This window comes from Rhinolophus hipposideros (assembly GCF_964194185.1).
Source record: "Rhinolophus hipposideros genome assembly, chromosome: 11".
Classification (NCBI taxonomy): Eukaryota; Metazoa; Chordata; class Mammalia; order Chiroptera; family Rhinolophidae; genus Rhinolophus; species Rhinolophus hipposideros.
Genome location: NC_138057.1, coordinates 32,824,106 through 32,844,915, shown reverse-complemented (window position 1 = coordinate 32,844,915; position 20,810 = coordinate 32,824,106). Strand labels below are relative to the sequence as shown.

General features: G+C 35.5%; 1 protein-coding gene across 7 annotated transcripts in view; it reads right to left on the bottom strand.

Moving 5' to 3' along the window:
* Positions 1–20,810, bottom strand: part of RFX3 (regulatory factor X3) — a 266,691-nt gene that overhangs the window by 23,403 nt on the left and 222,478 nt on the right. For all 7 annotated transcript variants that reach the window (XR_013994520.1, XM_081067309.1, XM_081067311.1 and 4 more), the window contains 3 exons: positions 19,205–19,354; positions 15,136–15,344; positions 6,665–6,818 (listed from right to left, as the gene is read on the bottom strand). Coding sequence is in view for 6 of the 7 variants with exons in the window: in XM_081067309.1 (XP_080923435.1) it covers positions 6,665–6,818; positions 15,136–15,344; positions 19,205–19,354 (513 nt within the window). In the remaining variant the exon portion in view is untranslated. The remainder of the gene's footprint in view (positions 1–6,664; positions 6,819–15,135; positions 15,345–19,204; positions 19,355–20,810) is intronic.

Below are 20,810 nucleotides of genomic sequence, written 5' to 3'. Positions count from 1 at the left end.
CATTCAATATTATTTTAAATTAGTTTCTGGTGTATACCATAGTAGTTAGATATCTATGCAATTTATGCAGTGATCCCCCAGATTAGTCTAGTACCCACCTAGCACTAGATGTAGTTGTTGCAATATTATTGACTGTTATTCTCTGTGCTGTACTTTATATCCCCCTGACTATTTTGTAGCTGCCAATTTGTATTTCTTAATCCCTTCACCTTTTCAATCAATCCCCAGCACCCCTCTCATCTGGCACCCATCAATTTGCTCTCTGCATTTATGCGTCTGTTTCTGTTTTGTTGATTCATTTATGTTGTTCTTTAGATTGCACATATAAGTGAGATCATATGGTGTTTGTCTTTCTCAGTCTGATTTATTTCCTTAGCATAATACCCTCTAGGTCCATCCATGTTGTCGCTAATGGTAAGATTTCATTCTTTTTTTTTTTGGCCAAGTAGTATTCCATTGTATATAAGTATATACATTATATATATGTGTATATATGTGTGTGTCCATGTGTGTGTGTGTAAAAAAGCACATGTGCACTTAGGTTGCTTCCATATCTTGGCTATTGTAAGTAGTGCTGCAGTGAACATAGGGGTGCATATAACTAATTCATTCCTTTTAAAATATTCTACAACTAGTCTACTATCCCAAAGGTACATTTTCAGTGTATTCACTAGTTGCAGTAGAATAATGTTCACTGAAATTAATTGTCATTAATTTGGGTTTACTTTAAGCATTCAAGCTTATTTACCATGATTATACTTTTATCAAATTGGACCTTTTCACTCAAATTTTATCCTAAAAGCTTGCCTGTTGAATTATTATCACTCTTCTCTAGCTTTTAGGTTTTGAAGATTTTTTTTCTCTCCTACTTTGAGTATATCAATTTTGATGAATCCGTGACATTTTTCTTTTGATGGTAAATCCTTAAGGGTTCTTCAATTTTTTTTCCCCTAAAAATATTATTAAAGCATTATTTTTTAAATATTTCTATTCATAATTAAACAATTACACCATCTTTTGGTTCCTATTTTTTTTATCACAAAAAGTTGGTTATATAGGTGGCGGCTTAGGTATAATATTAAATAAGTATAATCAAACATATATGATAAAGAGAATTTAAATATATTTAATAGATTCAATATATAAATGTTTGTTACAGAAAAATCATTTTATGAAGCAATCAAAATTTATAGATTCAGAGAACATATTAATGGACTATGTATATTTTAAAGAAATAAAACGTACATACTATAAACTTCCAAATAGATTCCAAATAGCCATAAAATTCAAATAAAAGCATATTTTTCTGCACAATTTTTCTTGTCAGAGCTGCACAGAAAGCCTTATGATTCTTTTTTTTTTATTATTTAGCAGGTGTGCAAACAGATGCAACTTGTTTATTTTATTTTATTCCTACTTGTAACATTTCACTACTGCCAGAAAGCCTATGGGCACATTTTTAATATTTAAATAAAAATTCAAAAAAATTACATAAATTTTAGCAGTAAATAAATTCTGTTTCCTTTTTATCATGAAGGCAAAAATAATGATAATGAAATTCTGGAATGGCAAATGCTTTGAAAACTAGTCAGTATTAATGTAGTAGCAGACTGACACTTAAAATAAAACGAGCTGAGATGGTCTTTCATTTGGGGGTTCCATTATTTAATAGTCTTCATTTCAACAACTGAAACAATAGTATTGAATTGAATTGAACAATTGAACACAAAAGTAGTATTTTGTATGTTTGTATACTCTTTTTATATATAAAACACGTATTGGTCCTCTCCTGCCTGCTCAACTCATGTAAATGTTAATTTTAAAACTCATTTATTGAATTCATATTAATAACAAAATATAATAATTATCCTTAAGTTACTTGAAAGGGAAAATCTTTTTCCTTGCTTTTGCATCTATTTAGCTGTTTGACACCTGTCCCGAATAAAGCACCCATAAAAGCAAAACAAAGTCCAGCAAAGTTTGTGACTATTTTCCAGATTTCCCCAGGTGGATTTCTGGACTATTCTCCCTCCAGTCTCACCCCACCCTGTAGCAGGTAATACTCGTGACCATGATGGATTAACAGCAAGGACCGTGGTGCTAAACTGCTTGTTTTTGTACCCTGGTTTCATAACTTAGTAGCTGTATGACTTTGAGCAAGTTATTTGATAGCTCTATGTCTCATTTCATCATCTGTAAAATAGGTTAATAATAATATTTGCCCATAGGATTGTTGTGAGTTATTATGTTAACGTATATAAAGCACTCAGAACAGTGCTATGTGGGTGTTAGTTTTACTTGAACTTTTTGGTTTTCCATCCTAATCTAATTCTGTCTCTCCGCTGAATGTGATGGGATATATTTGGTCTCTCTGGGGCTTGGACCTCAGATTTCCCATGACAACTTCCCTGTAGCTGTGCTCCCTCCTTTCCATTTCAGGCAGGACCTGTGCACATGTTGTCCTGTGCTTGCAGTGATCTCCACCTCTGACCACCAAATTCTTACTATCTTCACATAGTTAATTCCTTTTGTCTTTTAGATCTCACTTTAAGCAATTGTTTTTGGGGGGATGCTTACCCTGGCCCTCCCAGGCTAGAATAAGTGCCTCCTGATTTAAGTATTCCTACCATGTTTCCCCGAAAATAAGACCTAACCAGACAATCAGCTTTAATGCATCTTTTGGGGCAAAAATTAATATAAGACCCGGTCTTACAATAAAATAAGACCCGGTATAATATAATGTAATGTAATGTAATATAATATAAATATAATACCAGGTCTTATATTAATTTTTGCTCGAAAAGATGCATTAGAGCTGATTGTCCAGCTAGGTGTTATTTTCGGGGAAACACGATATATCCCTTTAATTTTCCTTTATAGCACTCATCAACATTTATAGCTATATAGTTATGTGAATATTTAATAAATATGTATACTTTACTAAAATGTAAGCTCCTGGAATGCAGGGTCAAAATCCATTTTGTTTATCATTATATCCTAATCATTATAGTGTTTATTCTAGAGTACGTGTATAAGAAATATTTGTTAAATAAATGAATAATTTTTTTTCAGAGATAAGTCCTAGGATTCAACATAAGTGAACATGATTTGCCCAAGATTATACCACTATAAATGACAGAACTGTAAGTAGAATTCAGTTCTTCTGATTCAAGGTCCACTATCATTTCCAGACATTAAGTAATCACGCAATTTCTATTGTGTAGGTTCTAGAATTAAAAGTAAAAGTACGCTTCAGAAAGGATAGATCTAATAAGGTTGTCTGGGGGAATTGGCCCTCCCTATGTAACTGATATTTAAGATACAGAGTAGGAGTTAGAGCAGGCAAGGAGAATTAGAACAGAGGGTTCTAGGTAGAAAGAACCATTTACACAGTGGTTCACTGATGAGAAAAGATTGGTGAATAAGAACAGAGAAAAGACCACTGTAATTGCAACAGGAGGAGTTGGATCAGGGTGGTTGAGGTTTAATCAGATAGGCAGGGCCAGACTTTATGTACCAAGGAAAGAATTTTGTTTTTTAAGTAACGAGAAAGTCACTGAACAGTTTTAAATGGAGATAACACAATCAGCTGTGCATTTACATGATACTGGCTGCTCTACCAGGGTGGGGGTATTGGGAAAGGACAGACTTAAAAATTGGTTGGATATGGGGTCAACAAAGAAAGAAATATAAGAGATGACACTCAGGTATCCAGTATGATCATGGAGGATTGTAGTATCACTTACTGAGAAAGGGCCATTAGTAGATAGGTCAACAGTTTAATTTTATTAAGTGTATACTAAGTTCTCAATAAATAGTGACAATTATTGTTTTTGTGGTTGTTACTGATGATTCAAAAACCACTTGCTGCGATTGAGGGGAATGGTGGTTTTTATGGATTCCAATGGATTTTGGCCTGAGGTGTTGCTCCCACTGTGTACACAGGCACTTCTGGACTTGGTGTCTGGAAAGGGGCATCATCTAAGGGCTAAGCATGCAACCGACCCTCAGGAGGACAAAGTCTTTTTGACCTCCAAGCTGATTTCTACGGGAGGCTTAGTATAACGTCTGAGGTACACACGAGAAAACAGCATTCCTGTTTCTTGAATTTCCTTCTCCTTTCCCCAAGAATCAAGAAAGTTCAGATATGATAATTTGACCAGGGCCAAATATGATATGATAACCAATATGATATGGCTAATAGGTGGGTGAAGCATCAGTGTTGTATGGAGATTAAACCTATAAAATTAGCCTTAATTGGCCTGGGCTGAATAATGTATGCGCATAGAGAGCTCCAAGGACTTTCCTATAAATTGAGTAAGCAAAGAAATCAAGAGGTGTGCTTAGATCTTTGATGTTCCAGAAGGTATTTCATACCTTATTTTCTGACCTAGATTTTATTCATATATTTTTGCTTCATTTGACAATCTGTCACATTCATTTACGTTGTTTCCACATAGTATATATAAAAAAAGGAGTGCTTATTAGAATGATTAGTTGGCCGTACTGATTATGTAAGGCCCTTTTTGTTTGCATGCTGGTGAGCCAGTCCTGCCTTACAAGCAGACAGGAAGGCCCACGCTGCGGCTCATGACTGCTGCCTTGGTTCCCTGGAGATGCCAGGAAAGTGAAGACCAGGGATCAGGCCTACCCACCTGTTGGTGTTCATGAGGATCCCTCTTATCATTACCCTGATCATACTTTAAAGAGGTCCGGAAAATATGAGGTGGATGGCAAATGTGTTAAATATACTAAAAGGCGTGTCTAGTTCAGCAGTTGTAGGCCCTGAGTTGAGAAATTTTACAGTACTTAATCTACACGTCAACTGGACAGTTTGCAACAAGGCACCTATTGAAGAACTGAAGAAAGAAGCACTAAGGGGAAGTCAAATCTAAGAAAACTCCAGATTGTTTGGGTCACAGGAGGTCCTGCTTACAATGCAAAAGCTACAATGATTCTCACTTAATCTCACTGTAGTCCCAGAGAGCAGTTTCCAGGCTCTCCGCCTCACGTGGAAAGGTGCTGGCTCGGGTAGTAGATGGCCGTCAGCTGTGACTAGTTGGCCACCAGCTGTTACCGGTTAGCCATTAGCCACTGATATAACTGCTGTGGCTGAGCTAGCAAGAGCAGATTGTGGCTAGCAACTGCGGTTAACAAGCGGATTGTGGGTTGTGGATCATGTTGATCCTACCTCCTGTGTCTACCAGTCGCCAGTGAGACTAGGGTGCAGAAAGACCCCTCTCTGGGGTACTGGCGGATGTTTGCTTTTGTGTCTCAACCAGCCGCCATCGAGAATATAGTAGTATGACTCCCCTATCTATGGCTCCGTTATTGTTCCTTTTTGGCCTCACCATATCCTGCGTTCTTGTGCGGGGAGTGGGAGCTGAGTGCCTGCATGACACTCACACATATATAGTTGGCATTATTTAAACCCAATCACCATTAAGGAACATCATACAAACACATATAAATCAGCATACAACAAGAGATTTTAAAGAAGACGGAAAGAGGAATATTTTAACCAGCATTCTGAGTAAGTTTATCATGTATTTTATTTATATTACAGTACTTACAGGGGTCCTTGAGATATTTTAATCTATTTTTAAATTTTCACCTTTACTATCATATGTATTAAACTAGGAAAAGAATTTTACATTTATTTTCCCTTTTTTAATTTAAATAAGCACATACACATAGTTTAAAATGAGCAAGTCTTCTTTACTGCTTTGGGTAATTTGTAATATTGCTTAATATGGTATCATCCATCAAGATCTCAAAGTACTCCCAATTCAATACAACAAAATGAGGCAGTGTTGAATCATCTGAGCATTTGCATCGATCCTTAATTATAATAACAAAATGTTATTTATATTAACTTGAGAGCTTTAGCTTTTTGACACTTGTTGAAAATAAGACATTTTGCTTACTACGGTATCTAAAAATCCTGAAGAAGAGAATTTTTTTCTTCACATCTTTAGTGATTAGAAGCACGAGTTTGAAAATCAGAATGAGGATTCAAACCAGATCTGCATCTCTTAATAGCTATGTAACCATTTAATCTCTCTGTGTCTTAGCTTTCAACTTCAATCTCAAATGTTCACTGATAAAGTAGTAGCTATCTCAAAAGGTTAAGTGCTAAATGCTTTATTATATGTAAAGGACTTAGAACTGTGCCTGGTACATAGCTAAGTGCCCCCAAAATGTTAGCTATAGTTATCATTATCGTCATTGCCTTCTGAAATAGAATCATTCATTTTGATTTTTGGACATTGGGAAAAAGAGTCTATAAAATACATATTTAACTTTTCCCTTTGTATTCCTAGCCCTTAGCTTTATCAGAAGCATCAATCTTTCTTGTTTTCCATTCAGTACGCTTTTTTTCAGTCCAGTAGTTCTCAAACTTTTCTTTTACATAGACACTTTATGACACATTGAAACATTCCATGAACTTCCACATGATATACTCTATAATTTTAGAAGCAATTGATTAAGAAAATACATGAACAGAGGGTTTTAATGACCCCCTGAAATAAATCTACAGCCCCTCCTAGGTCTAAGGCTTTTGCTTAGGAACCATTGCTTTAATCAAAAATTATTATTTTTTTGATTAAAATGTAATTCAGTTTCTTTAAAAAAAAACAGACATGGATTATAGCTCTCTTACCTCTCCCATGACTGCTATGGGTGTCTCTCCTGTTGCCTGAGCAACACGATGTTCTACTAAGTAGAACATATACTCATCGTAGAGTAGACGGATCAGGTGGAAGGAGCCAAAGCTAGCAGCACTGCGTAAGGTTAAGTCTCGAATAACCATTGAGCTGTTCCAAGAGAAAAGACATACATGCAGCCAATATTAGTGACCAGGATTAGAGTTCAATGTACTTTTCCTCTTAAAAGAAGTTCAGTTGGAGGTGTGAAAGGTTGATGTAGTATACAACCTGTCATGGAATAATTTCATTTTTGAAAGCAGTTGGCTCAACTCTTTGGAAGAGGGTGGTAAAGGGGTAATCCCCACTGAGACCTGAGTAGATCTTTATTAGAGCTAGACAGGTCTTCACTGGGAAAAGCCATTTTACTATCATAAGCAAGTCTACTGATTCTATTAAACTCCCAAATGGGTCAGAATTGAACGTAAAATATATTTGAGAGGTTGGCAACTCATCACCACCATAAGAAAAACCAATTCAAAGTAAAAATCTTCTTGAGAGGGAAAACGCTGTGTTACCGCCTCTCAGTGATAATGATTTAGGTATACATTTTTTTGCAAATATGTATTTGTGCCATACAAAGGTTACAAAATATACTAAGCAATGTTCCCAGATGTGGCAATGTACAACGTAGGTGAGCATGTACAGGGATTACTAAAAGTTAGATTTGAAGGCAAATTTATTAAGTCATTCTAATTTCTTACTGATTTCCATTTAAATTAAGGTGATTTTCCATCAGAAATAAGTGTAAGGAAATCAATTAAAAAATGCATATCTTTGAAAAATGTGAATGATTAATTGATAAAATACTATAATACCAAATATCAACATTATTAATAAAATACTAACAATAAACTCAATTATATTTAAAATGGAAATGAGTCCAAAATATAATTTTGGCCCCACTGAGGACAAGCCAATCATTAAGCTTATCCATGATTTCACACCTCTTTAATATTTCTAACTTAGAGTCAGAGTTGGGTGTGTGGGGGTGTCTTGTTGTGTGTATGCCTGTGTATGTGTTTCTCATCGCTTTCATTTAATAGTCTTTTCTAGATATTTTTGGCCTAGGAACACTAAACAGCCATTATATTCTCAGATAGGAGGAAGGGACAGAATCTCACAAATGTATGGGCTGATATTCTAAGCCTTGGCTTGTTGTGAAGAATTATACAATGTCAGGCAGATGGAAAAATAGAAGACTATACTTCTGTTTTCTGTTTGAATGTCAACTTTATTTATATAGATGCCACTAATATATCAAATTCTATATATCCAACTTGGCAAGAGACAGATCATCTCTGTCTATCTGAAATTCTGAAGGCTTGGATTCTGATTCTGACTCATTAGCCTACTGATCTCAAACAAATCATTTCCCTGACATTGTTGATCCTCTTGGGAGAAAATGAAAGCAGTATTTTTGCTCTTATCTAACTTACATGATTATTTCAAGGATGTGAAATAAACTTATGAATAGACCACTACTTAAATAAATATGATTGTAGTTATAATATACAGAACAGAAAAAGCTGAGCTCCTCATTCTCATTTGGTTATGGCAGCAAGAACAGGGAGTTACTGTATGATGACGGCAGAGGACCTCTCATTAGTAGATGTATTTACTATTAATTTAAAAAAGTGAATCAAACCAACCACCATAGGTTTGGAGTTAAACGCACATTAAACACTATGTGATCGTGATTAGCAGCACATCATTAAACATTTTAAGGTTCAAGGTTAGCATGAGCATCAAATGAAGATAATGTATGATGTGATATCCTAATAAAACTACTTATTAATACACTACTATACATATTAGAGTTAATAATATATTCATTATTATAAACAGCAGTACTAGTGAATGATACCTTAGAGTCAAATACTTTAATGAATACCTGAAGTTTGGAGTTTTTATAAGTGAATTACTGAAAATAGATTAAAACTTTCATTTATATGCCAAAGATATATGAACAAATTCTGTTTATAATTCTATGCATATCTTCCTTATAATTCAGGGACACATCACCCATTCGTAAAAATAATTAATATAAATATAATAGCTACTGAAATTAAACATTTCTTTTCCTATGGAAAAAATTTGAAAGGCAAAGAATCCTCTACTTAAAAAAGCAAAAACAAAACAATGTGAATATAACAATAAAATATTGCATAAAATTTTACCTATACTAATCCAAAATTGATTATATGAACTAAATAATTTAAAAAACCTAAGTATTGCAGGAGCAGACTATTAACTCTTAATCTCTCTTGCTGAAGAAAAATAGCAAACATTTAAAATAAAGCCCAGAGAAGACAAATGGCTAACAAACATACAAAAATTTGGCTAATCTTATTCAAAATTAAACGAAATACAAATTAATCATCTATTTTATTTATATCATCTATTTCAGTAAGAGATTAAAAGATCCAGTATTGCAGAGAGTATGGCAAAAGAAAACTTATGCTGTTTCCACGAGTATAAATTCATTAATCTCTTGTAGAGGGAAATTTGGCAATACTTGTCAAAATTTTAAATACACAAATCCTTTACACTAAGCACTTTTAATTCCAGAAATTTGCACAAATGAGCAAAGATAGTTTTAATTGCAGCAATATTTATACTTGTGAGAAACTAGGGTGAAAAACTAAATATCCATTAGCAGGATGCTGATTAAACAAATTATGGTTTGTACACATATGGAATTAGTATTTGCAATAATTTAAAGAAATGAAGTAGACTAGACATAAAAGTAGTAACATGGAAAGATGTCTATAATATAATGTTAATTTAAAGAAGTAGAATGTATAATATGGGCCCATTTAAAAATAAAAACTGTCCATAGTTGTTTTTTTTTTAAATCGTACCCCTAAATAAATGGGACTGTTTATTAGTGCTTGGATGGCAAATTTATTAAAATTGTGCTAGTCACTTTAAAAAGTTCAAACCCTTTTACCAGAATTTATCCAAGGGTATATGTGCTCTTTTATACAAGTCTAATCATTATAGTAATTTTTATAATTGTTATCACAATACCAAAAACCACCTAAGTACTCAAGAATAAGGGGAAAAGGGAATGTTTAAATAATTTATGAGACATACACACAATGGAATATTGTGAGGACATTAAAAATTATGCGTCTGAGGATATTTAGTGACAAGGAATGTTCAAGATATAATGTTAAGTGAAAAATGTTAAGGGAAAAATACAGATAATAAACTGTGGTAAACAACTGGATCCCAATTTTGTATAATACTAAAAGAAAACATTTTACCAGTGGTTATTTCTGGGGAGTAAAATGATGGATGATTTAAGTTTATTCTTTGTATAGTTTTTATGTTTCCCAGATTTTCTAAAGTGAGCACATATTAATTTCAGAATAAAAACATTTATTTAAAAGATAACATTCATTTAATATAGAAAAACAATCCTAAGTCAGTTGAATGTCAATAGATCTTTATAGGGATAAATATCACAGATAAAGTAGGAATAGCTGTCTGTCTGTCTGTCTGTCTATCATCTATGTATCTATCTATGTATCTATGTATCTATGTATGTATGTATGTATGTATGTATGTATGTATGTATGCATGTATCTATCTATCTGCCTTTCTAAATTCAAATTTTAGAATTTTTATAATTTCCTTAAAATATAACCCTGAAATCACATTAATGACTTAAGGAGAATATTCAGATTGAGTAGCTTTCTGATATTATTAAAAGAAATGCAAACTCAATTTTTTTTTCCAGGAGAATTCATATTCATTCATGCAACACATATTTATTGTGTTTCTACTTTGTGCCAGGGTCTTGTTCAAGAAAAAGCCAGAATAAATTTGGTTTCAACAGTATTCACATTCTATTAATAGTAGGAGAGACAGTCAATAAAAACACAACTAGATATAAAATATAAAGTTAGGCAGTGACAAATGCTATGAAAAAAATAAATCAGGGTAAGAAGTTGGAGAGTGATAGCGGCAGGTATTTTCAATTAGGGTGCCATGGAAAATTATTTCTGAGGTGATATTTAAGCAGAAACTGGATTGAAGTGAGGGAGTGAGCATGTGAACGTGTGAGCCTGCCTGACAGAAAGGAGAGTAAATGCAGACTTTGAGGCAGAACTACATTTGATGTGTTCAAAGAACAGCCAGGAGGCTAGTGTGGCTAAGGGACAGTGAATAAAAGAGAAGAATACATGATGAGGTCTGGAGGTCACTAGTAGCTCTCACTAATACCAACTGCTGTTGGAGAAAAAAATATCTGCTGACCTTCAGTTATAATACCTAATTATCTTTTCAAAATACTGATAAGCATGCCATGAAATTATTGTCATGTTTAGAAAAGAATCAGTTGAATTATATTATTAATGCTATGTCTACTTTATTCCTTCTTTCCTACAGCACAAGTATCAAATGACACAATTAACAGTTTAATTGGAAGCCTATTGTCCGATTCAGACTTCTGTAAGATATGTTGCAAAATTGACTCCATCGAATTTCATGTTGCTAAGTTACCACGAATTCAACTCCTTTGAAAATCAGTTAAAAATGTTAATTATTTTATAATGGATGAGAAATACCCTTGTGTATTTATCTTAATAATTCACTGTGTGAAAACTGAAACATTTACCCTAACTCATGTACTCAATCCACCTCTTTGTGTATTTGGGGATATGTCACACCCTTTCTAAGAAGAAAGGCGAGGACATTCACCCCTATGACTCCCATGTGAATTCTCTTTTTAAACAGTGCTTACAGTTGATTCCAAAGGAGGATTACTGGATATTTATATTCCAAAGGAGGATTTTGGATATTTATATATTGTCCAGTTTTAGGCAAAGTAGGTTCCCTGTGCTCCCTTTCAAATCACTATCAAAGCTATACGCTTCATCCTTAAAAGTGGGGTGTTTGTTGGCTCTCAGGGTAGCCCTTCGGAATGCTGTATTTCTGTTATCCACAAAACACAACAAGCTGAGAAATGGCCCACATAACTTCTCCATTTCTTCCCAAGAAACACTGATTACTTTTTTCCACCTTCCAGGGAGTTAACAGTAGCCATTCAAAGCCAGGTTAGGCAAAGAGAGAGCCCTATTTGGAAAAGAGGGTGTTTGCAGCAATGTTATCAGCAGCCAGTTGATATCACGATTCTCTGCCGGTCCTTTTCTATATTCGTGTGCATGTAAATATATAGAGGGTGCCAAAAAAATGTATACACATTTTAAGAAAGAAAAACCTGTATTAAAACTGTAATACTCAATATATACCGGTAACAAAAGATGAATACAAGTCACGTTTGACTTCTGCAATTACAAGAGATGCTCCAAGTGGTGACCATCAGCATCCTTCTGATTGAACTACTGCTTGAGCAACGTTGACCAAAGTGTCCACTTACCTACATTTTTTTGGTACCCCAGCCTACACAGAATTTTAGAAATTATGAGATTAACTGACTTCAGAACATCAAGAGTCTGTATATGCAACTGACAAATTGTTATTATAATGTCAAAAACATTTAAAAAAATTACCCTGCAATTCTGCTACTCTGAAAGTTTATGAATGCAGTTTTCATTACTCAGTATGTTCATATGCCTTCGTAAAAAACAGCTCCGATTTTAAAGGCTCTTAAGTTTCTAAGCTATTGACTTTGCCTACAGCAGGAGGTATGCATGTGTCTGAATATGCCTTTCCTTCTGTGGCCCCGAACTGTATGCCTCCAAGTCTTTTTGAAATGAAAATAATAACCATAATAGTGTCTAATAATAACAAGCCAATTATCCCCAACTCAGGGAGGACAGAGGGCAGGCAAGTGATGATCTACTGGGTTTGTGCCTCTGTGAGAACAAGAAATACAAGTAAGTAATTTTCTCTTTTCAAGATACCTGCAACAGTTCTCTGTGGAGATGAAGGCTCAAGGGATGTAGTTCTAAAATGATATCAACTAAATATAGAAAAAAAACACAGGAAGGAGTAAGGCTAGGTCTGACAAAACACCATAAGAAAGCCATAAGAAGAAAAGAAAAAAAACTTGCTTTCTCTGATATAGAGGATGTACTCTGCTTTTGGTTATATAGGTTTTGGAACAACCAGCTAGTAAACCTTCTGTTTCATCAATCATTCATGAAGCACATATACCACCTATATAATTTTCTGGGGAAAGAAATGGATGAATAAAAAAATCAACTTGCAAACAAATGGGAAAATACCTGAAATCTTCTTAAGAAATATTCCCAAATTAAAATGTTGAATTCTCTAAGTATTACTTTGTCTTATGCACCTGAAACTAATTTAAAAAAGCACATTTTTTTGCCATGCCAAAAAAAAAAATTGAGAATTCTACTATTACTACTACTACTGCTACTGCATCTACTTTGAGAACACTGTGACAATGTTTTCTAAATCTTCCCCATGTATCCACAGAAAACTTACACTTCTCATTAACACCCAGATGTAAAGCTAGCTCTGGCTTTACTGAAGCATACCAGTAGGTCACAGTCAGCCAGCACCTTAATATGTGCTTCTCAAATCGTCTGGGCTAAAGGGATGAAACTGATGTGAGACAGAACTGTGGGATTATTCCATTCCCAAAACAAAACCAAAACAACAACACAAAACTTTTACTGTGTTTGACCCCGGGCTAGACACTAGAAAACTAGTTTCAGGATGAAAGGATAATTTCACTCTTAATTACACTTATACAGTAGATATGCAGCTAGCTCTACTTCGGTTTAAGAAATAAGAAATAAACCAAATCAGTTAAGAAAGAAAGAAGTCACTTCCAATAAAAATCAAAGCAACTACCATCATAATTAAAAGATCTCTCATTCTATCTTTACAAAGGTGATCAAAACAAGATGGAAATCCTATAGTTTGGGTTTACTGGGTTCACAAGCACTACTAGTTCCTAAACTCTGTTACCTCTTCATGTACCTTCTCTCCTCACAACTAGCTTTGAAATCACCACTGATGTCCAGACAATAACCATAGTGTAGCCACAGCCACTGTCAGTGGTATTTCTGTGGTCACTACTTTCTGACATGCGCATGGCTGCATATGATCGAAATTACAAGCTGCCTAAATGTCAAAGTAGATATGGCTTTTAGGCCCAAGCCAGTGGCGCCATCTTCATCCAAAGTAGGAAAGAAATGAACTCCCACCACAAAAACAGGCTTGGGTCAAAAATAAAGCTTATCTAACTTATTTTATGAAATGGAACTCCATCTGTCAATATTCCATCCTAAGTACATATATATGTACTGTTTCCCCAAAAATAAGACTGGGTCTTATATTAATTTTTGCTCCAAAAGATGCATTAGGGTGTATTTTCAGGGGATGTCTGATTTTTTCATGACAACAATCTACATTTATTCAAATACAGTCATGTCATCCTCTTCTGGAACACTGTCATAACGTACTGAATGTGTCCGTCTGGCTGACGATCTTAACTAGGGCCTATTTTCGGGGTAGGGCTTATTTTCAGGGAAACACGGTATACCAAATATGCCAGCTTACTCTGTTTTAACCCTTGGGACAGACCTATGGTCAACAGCTTATGCTAACATGTGATATCATATATCAAGTAATCTGCAAGCCTTTCCTTCCAGGGTTCGTCAATGTTTGCAAAAATATACATTCATATCTCTATTATTTTAGTGAAAAGGTGGTTCGTTTTGTACTGTCTACTAGATTATTGGATATTAAACTGGCTATGCATTAGAATTGCCAGAAATAAAGTTTTGGAGAAAGAATTTCTGATTTATTCGTAATCACTACTCCTTAACCATAAAGATTTTGATTCAGTAGGTTTTGGGAGATACCTAGGATTTTTTTTTTAAACTAATTCTGATGTGCATCTAGGTTTCAAAATAGTTGCAAGCAATCAAACTAAGAGTTAACTTGATGGTTTTGAGCATGCATCAGAATCACCTGGATGACATTTTAAAAAGCACAGATTGCTGAGCCTCACCTCTGTAGTTTCTGATTTTGGTCGATTTTTGCAGAGGGTCCTGAGAACTTGCGTTTCTAACATGTTTCCAAGCAATAGTGATGCTACTGGCCTTTGAAAATCACTGAATCAGAGAATAAAGAGTGATGGTAAGGCCTCAAGAAAGAAGCCTAAATAATGTATGTTTGCCAGGCAGAGATCTGTAGCCCTTTTCTGACTGTCGCTGAACAAGTTATCTAGACTGGAATTTTAGATGTCCCCATCTGAGTAAGAGGCTTTCTTTTCCTAACAGAAAGCTGATTTCCATAAGCCTCCTGGTACAACACCATAATGTTAGAATCCGTGAGTTGGCGGGGGAGGCAATCACTACGGGAAGTGTCTGCAAACCAAAGTCTTCACTGATCTATTTTCTTTTGTCAGAAAAGCATGTACATACACGTACATTTGCAGACTCTGAGAAATAAAGCTTAGGCCAAACTGAGATAATACCTGTAGAAAGACCATTTTAGCAGAAATTGCCTGGCAGCTTTAGGAAAACTGGGTCTTCCTTCATAGGGTTTCAGGGCTTGCATCATCACATTGTCAAGCCACGCAGCCCACTGCTCCAGGGTGCTCTGCTGCTGAAGAGTCATCTTGAAGTCTGTTTCTAGTCTCTGAACCATGTTGTCATCACACTGGCACACCCAGGAAGCCTGCTCCTGGGACAGTACACAGAAAGCAAAACGAAAGTTCAACTCAGCATCTTTTCATTGAATGTCAGCATGCAAACCACACGCATGAATGGGAAATTATAATGAAAGCTCCAAACAATTTAAATGAATTAAGAAAACGTACAACTACTTATCAGTTGTTAAGGAAACTACCATTGCTGTTGTGCATGAAAAAGTGATGTGACATAAAAGCATGATTTGGTTTTTCTACATTAGCTAGTCTGTGTGAAAGACTGAAACACACAATTACTTAAGAAAAATAAAAGGCTGAACCCACAGTATGCAAGGTCTTTCATTCTATTCACTTTTTATACTGTCTTCAAAAGTTTTCTCTTTTCTGCTAATCAGATAAAACTTTAAAGCCAATTCATTTGAGAAGATTTAGGGTAAGTCAGATGGATAAATAGATTCAATTGGCCAAAAGTAGTCCCTCAGGATTAACACAGAAACAAACTCTGAATGGTACTAGGTAGAAACATATCATATAAGTTTTATAGACTGGGAACTAAAGTGAATCTCAAAAGGTGTCAAAGCAAGGTTATGAATACAAATTAATTCACAGCACTGAAAACAACAACAAAAACAAATATACTTTTGCGAAAACAGACACGCTACCTGCCAAGAAATTTGATTACTACCATTTTCCTTCTGGTTCTGATTGGGGAGTTTCACGTTTGGTAATAGCAATGAAAATCAGAACTTTAAGGCTACTTTTCAGTGGTTGCCATAGTTTTATAATGTTTCCAGTACTATGTTGTCTTTTAGGATTAAAAAAAAAACACACAAACTATACTCTGAAGGTCAGAATATACCTATTTGATAATACAGTCCTTGACTGAGAGTCAGATGGCATGGATTTCAATATAGGGCCTGAATCAACTAAACTGACATTAAGAAATGCATTTAATTTAAGTGGGCCTCATTTTCCTAAGCATAAAATTAGAGAAATGAAATCTGACCATTTTTAAGCTAGGTTTATTGTGTCCAGATAATATTTTCAAGACAGGTTTCTGTAAAGGGATGTCTGTGAAGGTCCTAATTCTATAAGTTAAACATTATGAACATGTACGTATTTTTCTGTAAAGAGTGTCTATAGCTTTCATTGTATTTGTTCTCAGAAGATAAGATCATTCAAATCAACAATTTTAACTGAATAAATTCCTCATCTCCATCCTCTGGTCCCAGCATCTCTCCTGATCCTACAAACTTTAACTAGTCAAGAGATATTTTAACAGGGAGGTACCTCAAATACAAAATGCCCAAACTCCATTCACTTTATTAGGAAAATATGTGGTTTCTTCTATATTCCCAGCTGATGATACCATCTACTATCCTTCTTGCTCTCATCTAAGTAGTCATAAAGACTTTCAGATTTTACCCCTTAAATACTACTTTTTAATATTTTAAGTACATTGAAATGTGACAATAGAAAAATTTAAAATAATCAAAAAAGAAACAAAATATTAAGAATATCTAAATGCCAACATGCTAATGTATATACCTTTCAAACTTTTCACATACAACGTGAATATGACGATATGAAATATTTTTTAAAAGGACATGATACATTCTACTAGATATTCAATTTTTCTTAAGGTTCTTTTAAACCTATCTCTTTTGAATGAAGACTTGAAATAAACATTACAATATAAATTTTAAGGCAATATGGACTTTCAATTCTCAGTAATATCAGTTAACATAAACTCCATTGAAATATGTAAAGCTAATGACTTTGTAAACTTGAGATAGTTTTTTCTTGTAAAGGTTATGCATTTGCATGTATGTATGTATGTGTGTTGTATACTGTTTAAGTGATAGATTATAGAAAGATACGTATTAAAAAACTTGATATACATCAGAAGTTTGAGCCCAATCCATGAAAGTCAGAATGAACAACTAATTTACTATACCCTAAAATGAATCAAGCCCAAATGTTACTTTTTGACATATTTTAAATGATTAAAACTAGAGCAGACTACAGATTACAATTTCTAAGAAATGAAGTAATGAATAGTTTGTTTTTAATCAATGATATACTGTATTTGCCGGCGTATAAGACGATTTTTTGGCCCTGAAAAATATGCCTCCAAGTGGGGGGGTCGTCTTATATGCCAGGTACACTTCAGATAGACTGCCCATAGTGCTTGCCCCGTGCCATAGTGGCCTCCCGATGCCCGCCCACTTCATTCCACATACCGTTCAGGCATCAGCAGCGCTGCTGGGTGTATGCTCGGCTGTTATGCGATTTTGCTGTTATGCGATTTTACCACACTCGCAAAATCGCACACAGCCGAGCATACACCCAGTATGATAGCGCAAAATCGCGAATCGCGATACCATACTGGGTGTATGGTCGGCTGTGTGCGATTTTGTGAGTGTGGTAAATTCGGGTTACCGTATATTTCTTTACATATGCATTGAAGATTTGCGATTTTGCGCTATCATGGTGCCTGTTAGAATGTTGAAGAGCTCGCACTTGCGCACTAGTGAGGTCCCAGGGAGATGCTGATGCAAGGGTGGACCAGACTGCTATAGTGACAGGGCGGGCAAACAGGGAGCAGGGACCAATCAAATCAGGCTTTGTATACAGCCAACAGCCAACCACAATACTGCACCATTGTACAGTACAGCATAGGAAATGTCGACCAGTCAAACCCCTATCATCCCTATCATGGCACCAGCCAAAAGAAAGAAGTATGATGCAAATTTTAAACTGAAAGTTATTTGGTGTGTGGAAGGTGTGCGCAAGAGGGGGTAGTCTTATACGGCGAGTATATAACAAACTCTGTATTTTGAGTGGAAATGTTAGGGGGTTGTCTTATACGCCCAGTCGTCTTATACGCCGGCAAATAAGGTAGCTTTAATGGTTTTATTGGAATATAATTCACATATGATTAATTCACTCATTTAAAGCATACAGTTCAATGGCTTTTAGTATATTCAGAGTTGTGTGTCCATCACCGCAATCAATTTTAGAATGTTTCATTTCCCCGAAAAGAAATCCCACACTACTTACCTGTTACCTTCCAATCCCCCAGTCATCAAGACGTAGGCAACCACTAATCAATCTACCCTGTTTCCCCAAAAATAAGACCTAACCGGACATATAAGACATAAGACCGGGTCTTATATTAATTTTTGCTCCAAAAGACGCATTAGAGCTGACGGTCCGGTTAAGTCTTATTTTCGGGGAAACACAGTATTTCCTGTCTCGATAGATTTACCTATTCTACAGATTTTATATAAAATGAACCATACATTAGGTGGTCCTTTGTGTCTGACTTCTTTGACTTTGCAGAATGTTTTTAAGGTTGTATATATGTAGCGTGTGTCAGAACTTCATTTTGTCTCATTGCTTGTTCTCAGTTCTTTCAAGGTGGGGCACTATTAAGAACAAATGTCTCGTGTGTTACAGTGCAGAGGGCTTTACGTATTACTAAATATTTAAACAATAATCTAAGATAGGTGTTATAAAGTGGGTTAAGTAAAGCCCAAAGCAGTTAAGTAACTTGCCCCAGAACCCACAGCTAAGAGACAAAAGAATTTAATCTCCTACCTACCTTCAGTGACTGTGATTGTCCTCACTCCATTAACTATTCTGCAAACCCTGGTGACACACGTTGCCGTCTACTACAATAAATCTTAGCAGACGTTGACAGATGTTAACCACAAAACGGAGGAGCAGTCAAGTCATAGCTGAGTAAAACTATCCTCTTTCAGGACATGGTAAATATAGAGGTTGCCTGTGTATTGATGAAACGCTAAAGAGAAATATGATGATCCTAATTAAGGTGAAAAAAATGGGGTGTCTTTCCTTAAAAGACACATTTTGAAAGCACACAGAGTACCTGGACATTGGCAAAGTCGACCCGGTTGAGGTCATTGAGCATCTGGTTGATCTGGGAAGTGTTCTGAAGCACTGCACGAGCTGCCTGGGCCAGGTGATTGAGCGACGTGTATCTTCGCAGAGTCTGGGCAAAGGCACTTACAGCGGCAACCTGTGAAGAAATCCAATTCAATTGGGAATTTTTCCCCCCTCCAGTAAAAGAAACCACTGCAAATGTTCAAATCTTTATTCCCTTGCCAAATTTTAAATGCTTCCCTCTGATACTTATTTCAAATTCATTTGGTGAGAGAGCTTACTTGTAAATTATAACATTTAAATCTCTACACCAAGTATTACTTTCCTTTTGAGTGGGTTGAGGTCAAGACTAAAACAAACTCCCACATTCTTCGACATCTGAGTGCAGCATTAATTAAACCAGTCTTACAAGTAACTCCTCATCCACAGCAAGAAATAACTTTCTGTCTAGGTATGTAGGAAAAAATATTGATTTTCCTTTCTTTTCTACTCTCTGTACTACAAACTAGGCAAATAATTGTTTTTCTTTCTACTTGGAAGCCAAACTGTACAGTGTCACTTTCTAAAATGGATTAAAAAATATGCTTTTCAGGGCTCCATCATCTAGATTCACTCTTATTATTTTTATTTCATAGAAACCTCGGTAATTTTGAGATAAAACAAAAGTGTTCACAATAGCCTTTATTAGCAAATACACAGCTAATAAACTTACTAGAAACAAGCCACAAGAACTACTCTTTTTCAGAATTTTTATAAAAGGGCTAGCCAGGAAATCTCCATTTGCCCTTCCAAATCTGCTTTCCATCCTTACCTATTCTGCTCTGTGCCCGGGAGGACGGACCTCAGCATACTACATTAACGTCTTCCCTTACATACTGTGGCTTCCAGTTGGGTTTGGCCAAAGACAGGCACTGGCAGGAGACTGCAGTATGGGAATAAAGAGCGGTCAAATACTTATTCTCCCACAAGCTCTGCTCGCTCTCTGTTTTGGCAGATACTGCTTTCCTTTTCTAAGGGCCACTGTCCTGAAGCAAGGGTAGGATCTCTTAACGCCATAACTTTCACCTCTTCTGCCTTCAGACGTAGGAATGCTCAGGACTTCCCACTATGGCTGGTCCTGGAGTGCTTTACCATTCCTTTTCTTAACTCTGCTCACCCTTTTGGAGATGAGACCCTTCTTAAACTCTCTTCAATTATTCTGTTTGAACATACCATTTATTTCCTGCTGCAACCCTGAATGAACCAGGTTACAATGAAAGATATTCAAGATAATACCAAAAAAAAAAAAAGTCTAGGTAAATATCTAAATCTCATGATCTGAGTGAAACTTGTTACGTGCACAGTCTATCTAAAGTGAATTTTAACATTTCCAGGACTGTACGGTATGGCATTAAATCACTATGGCTAGATAAACAATTGGTTAAACATTCACTTGGCCGAGTGGTAGAGGGTGATCACAGGTCAAAGAATGCTCTATCATGCTAGTGAGAGGTTTTAGAACCATGCGGGTGTGGAACTTGGGGGCAGGTCACATACCCTTAAAAGAATCCCACACTTGTTTCAATTTCTGTGGTTTTCCAATTTCTGTGGTT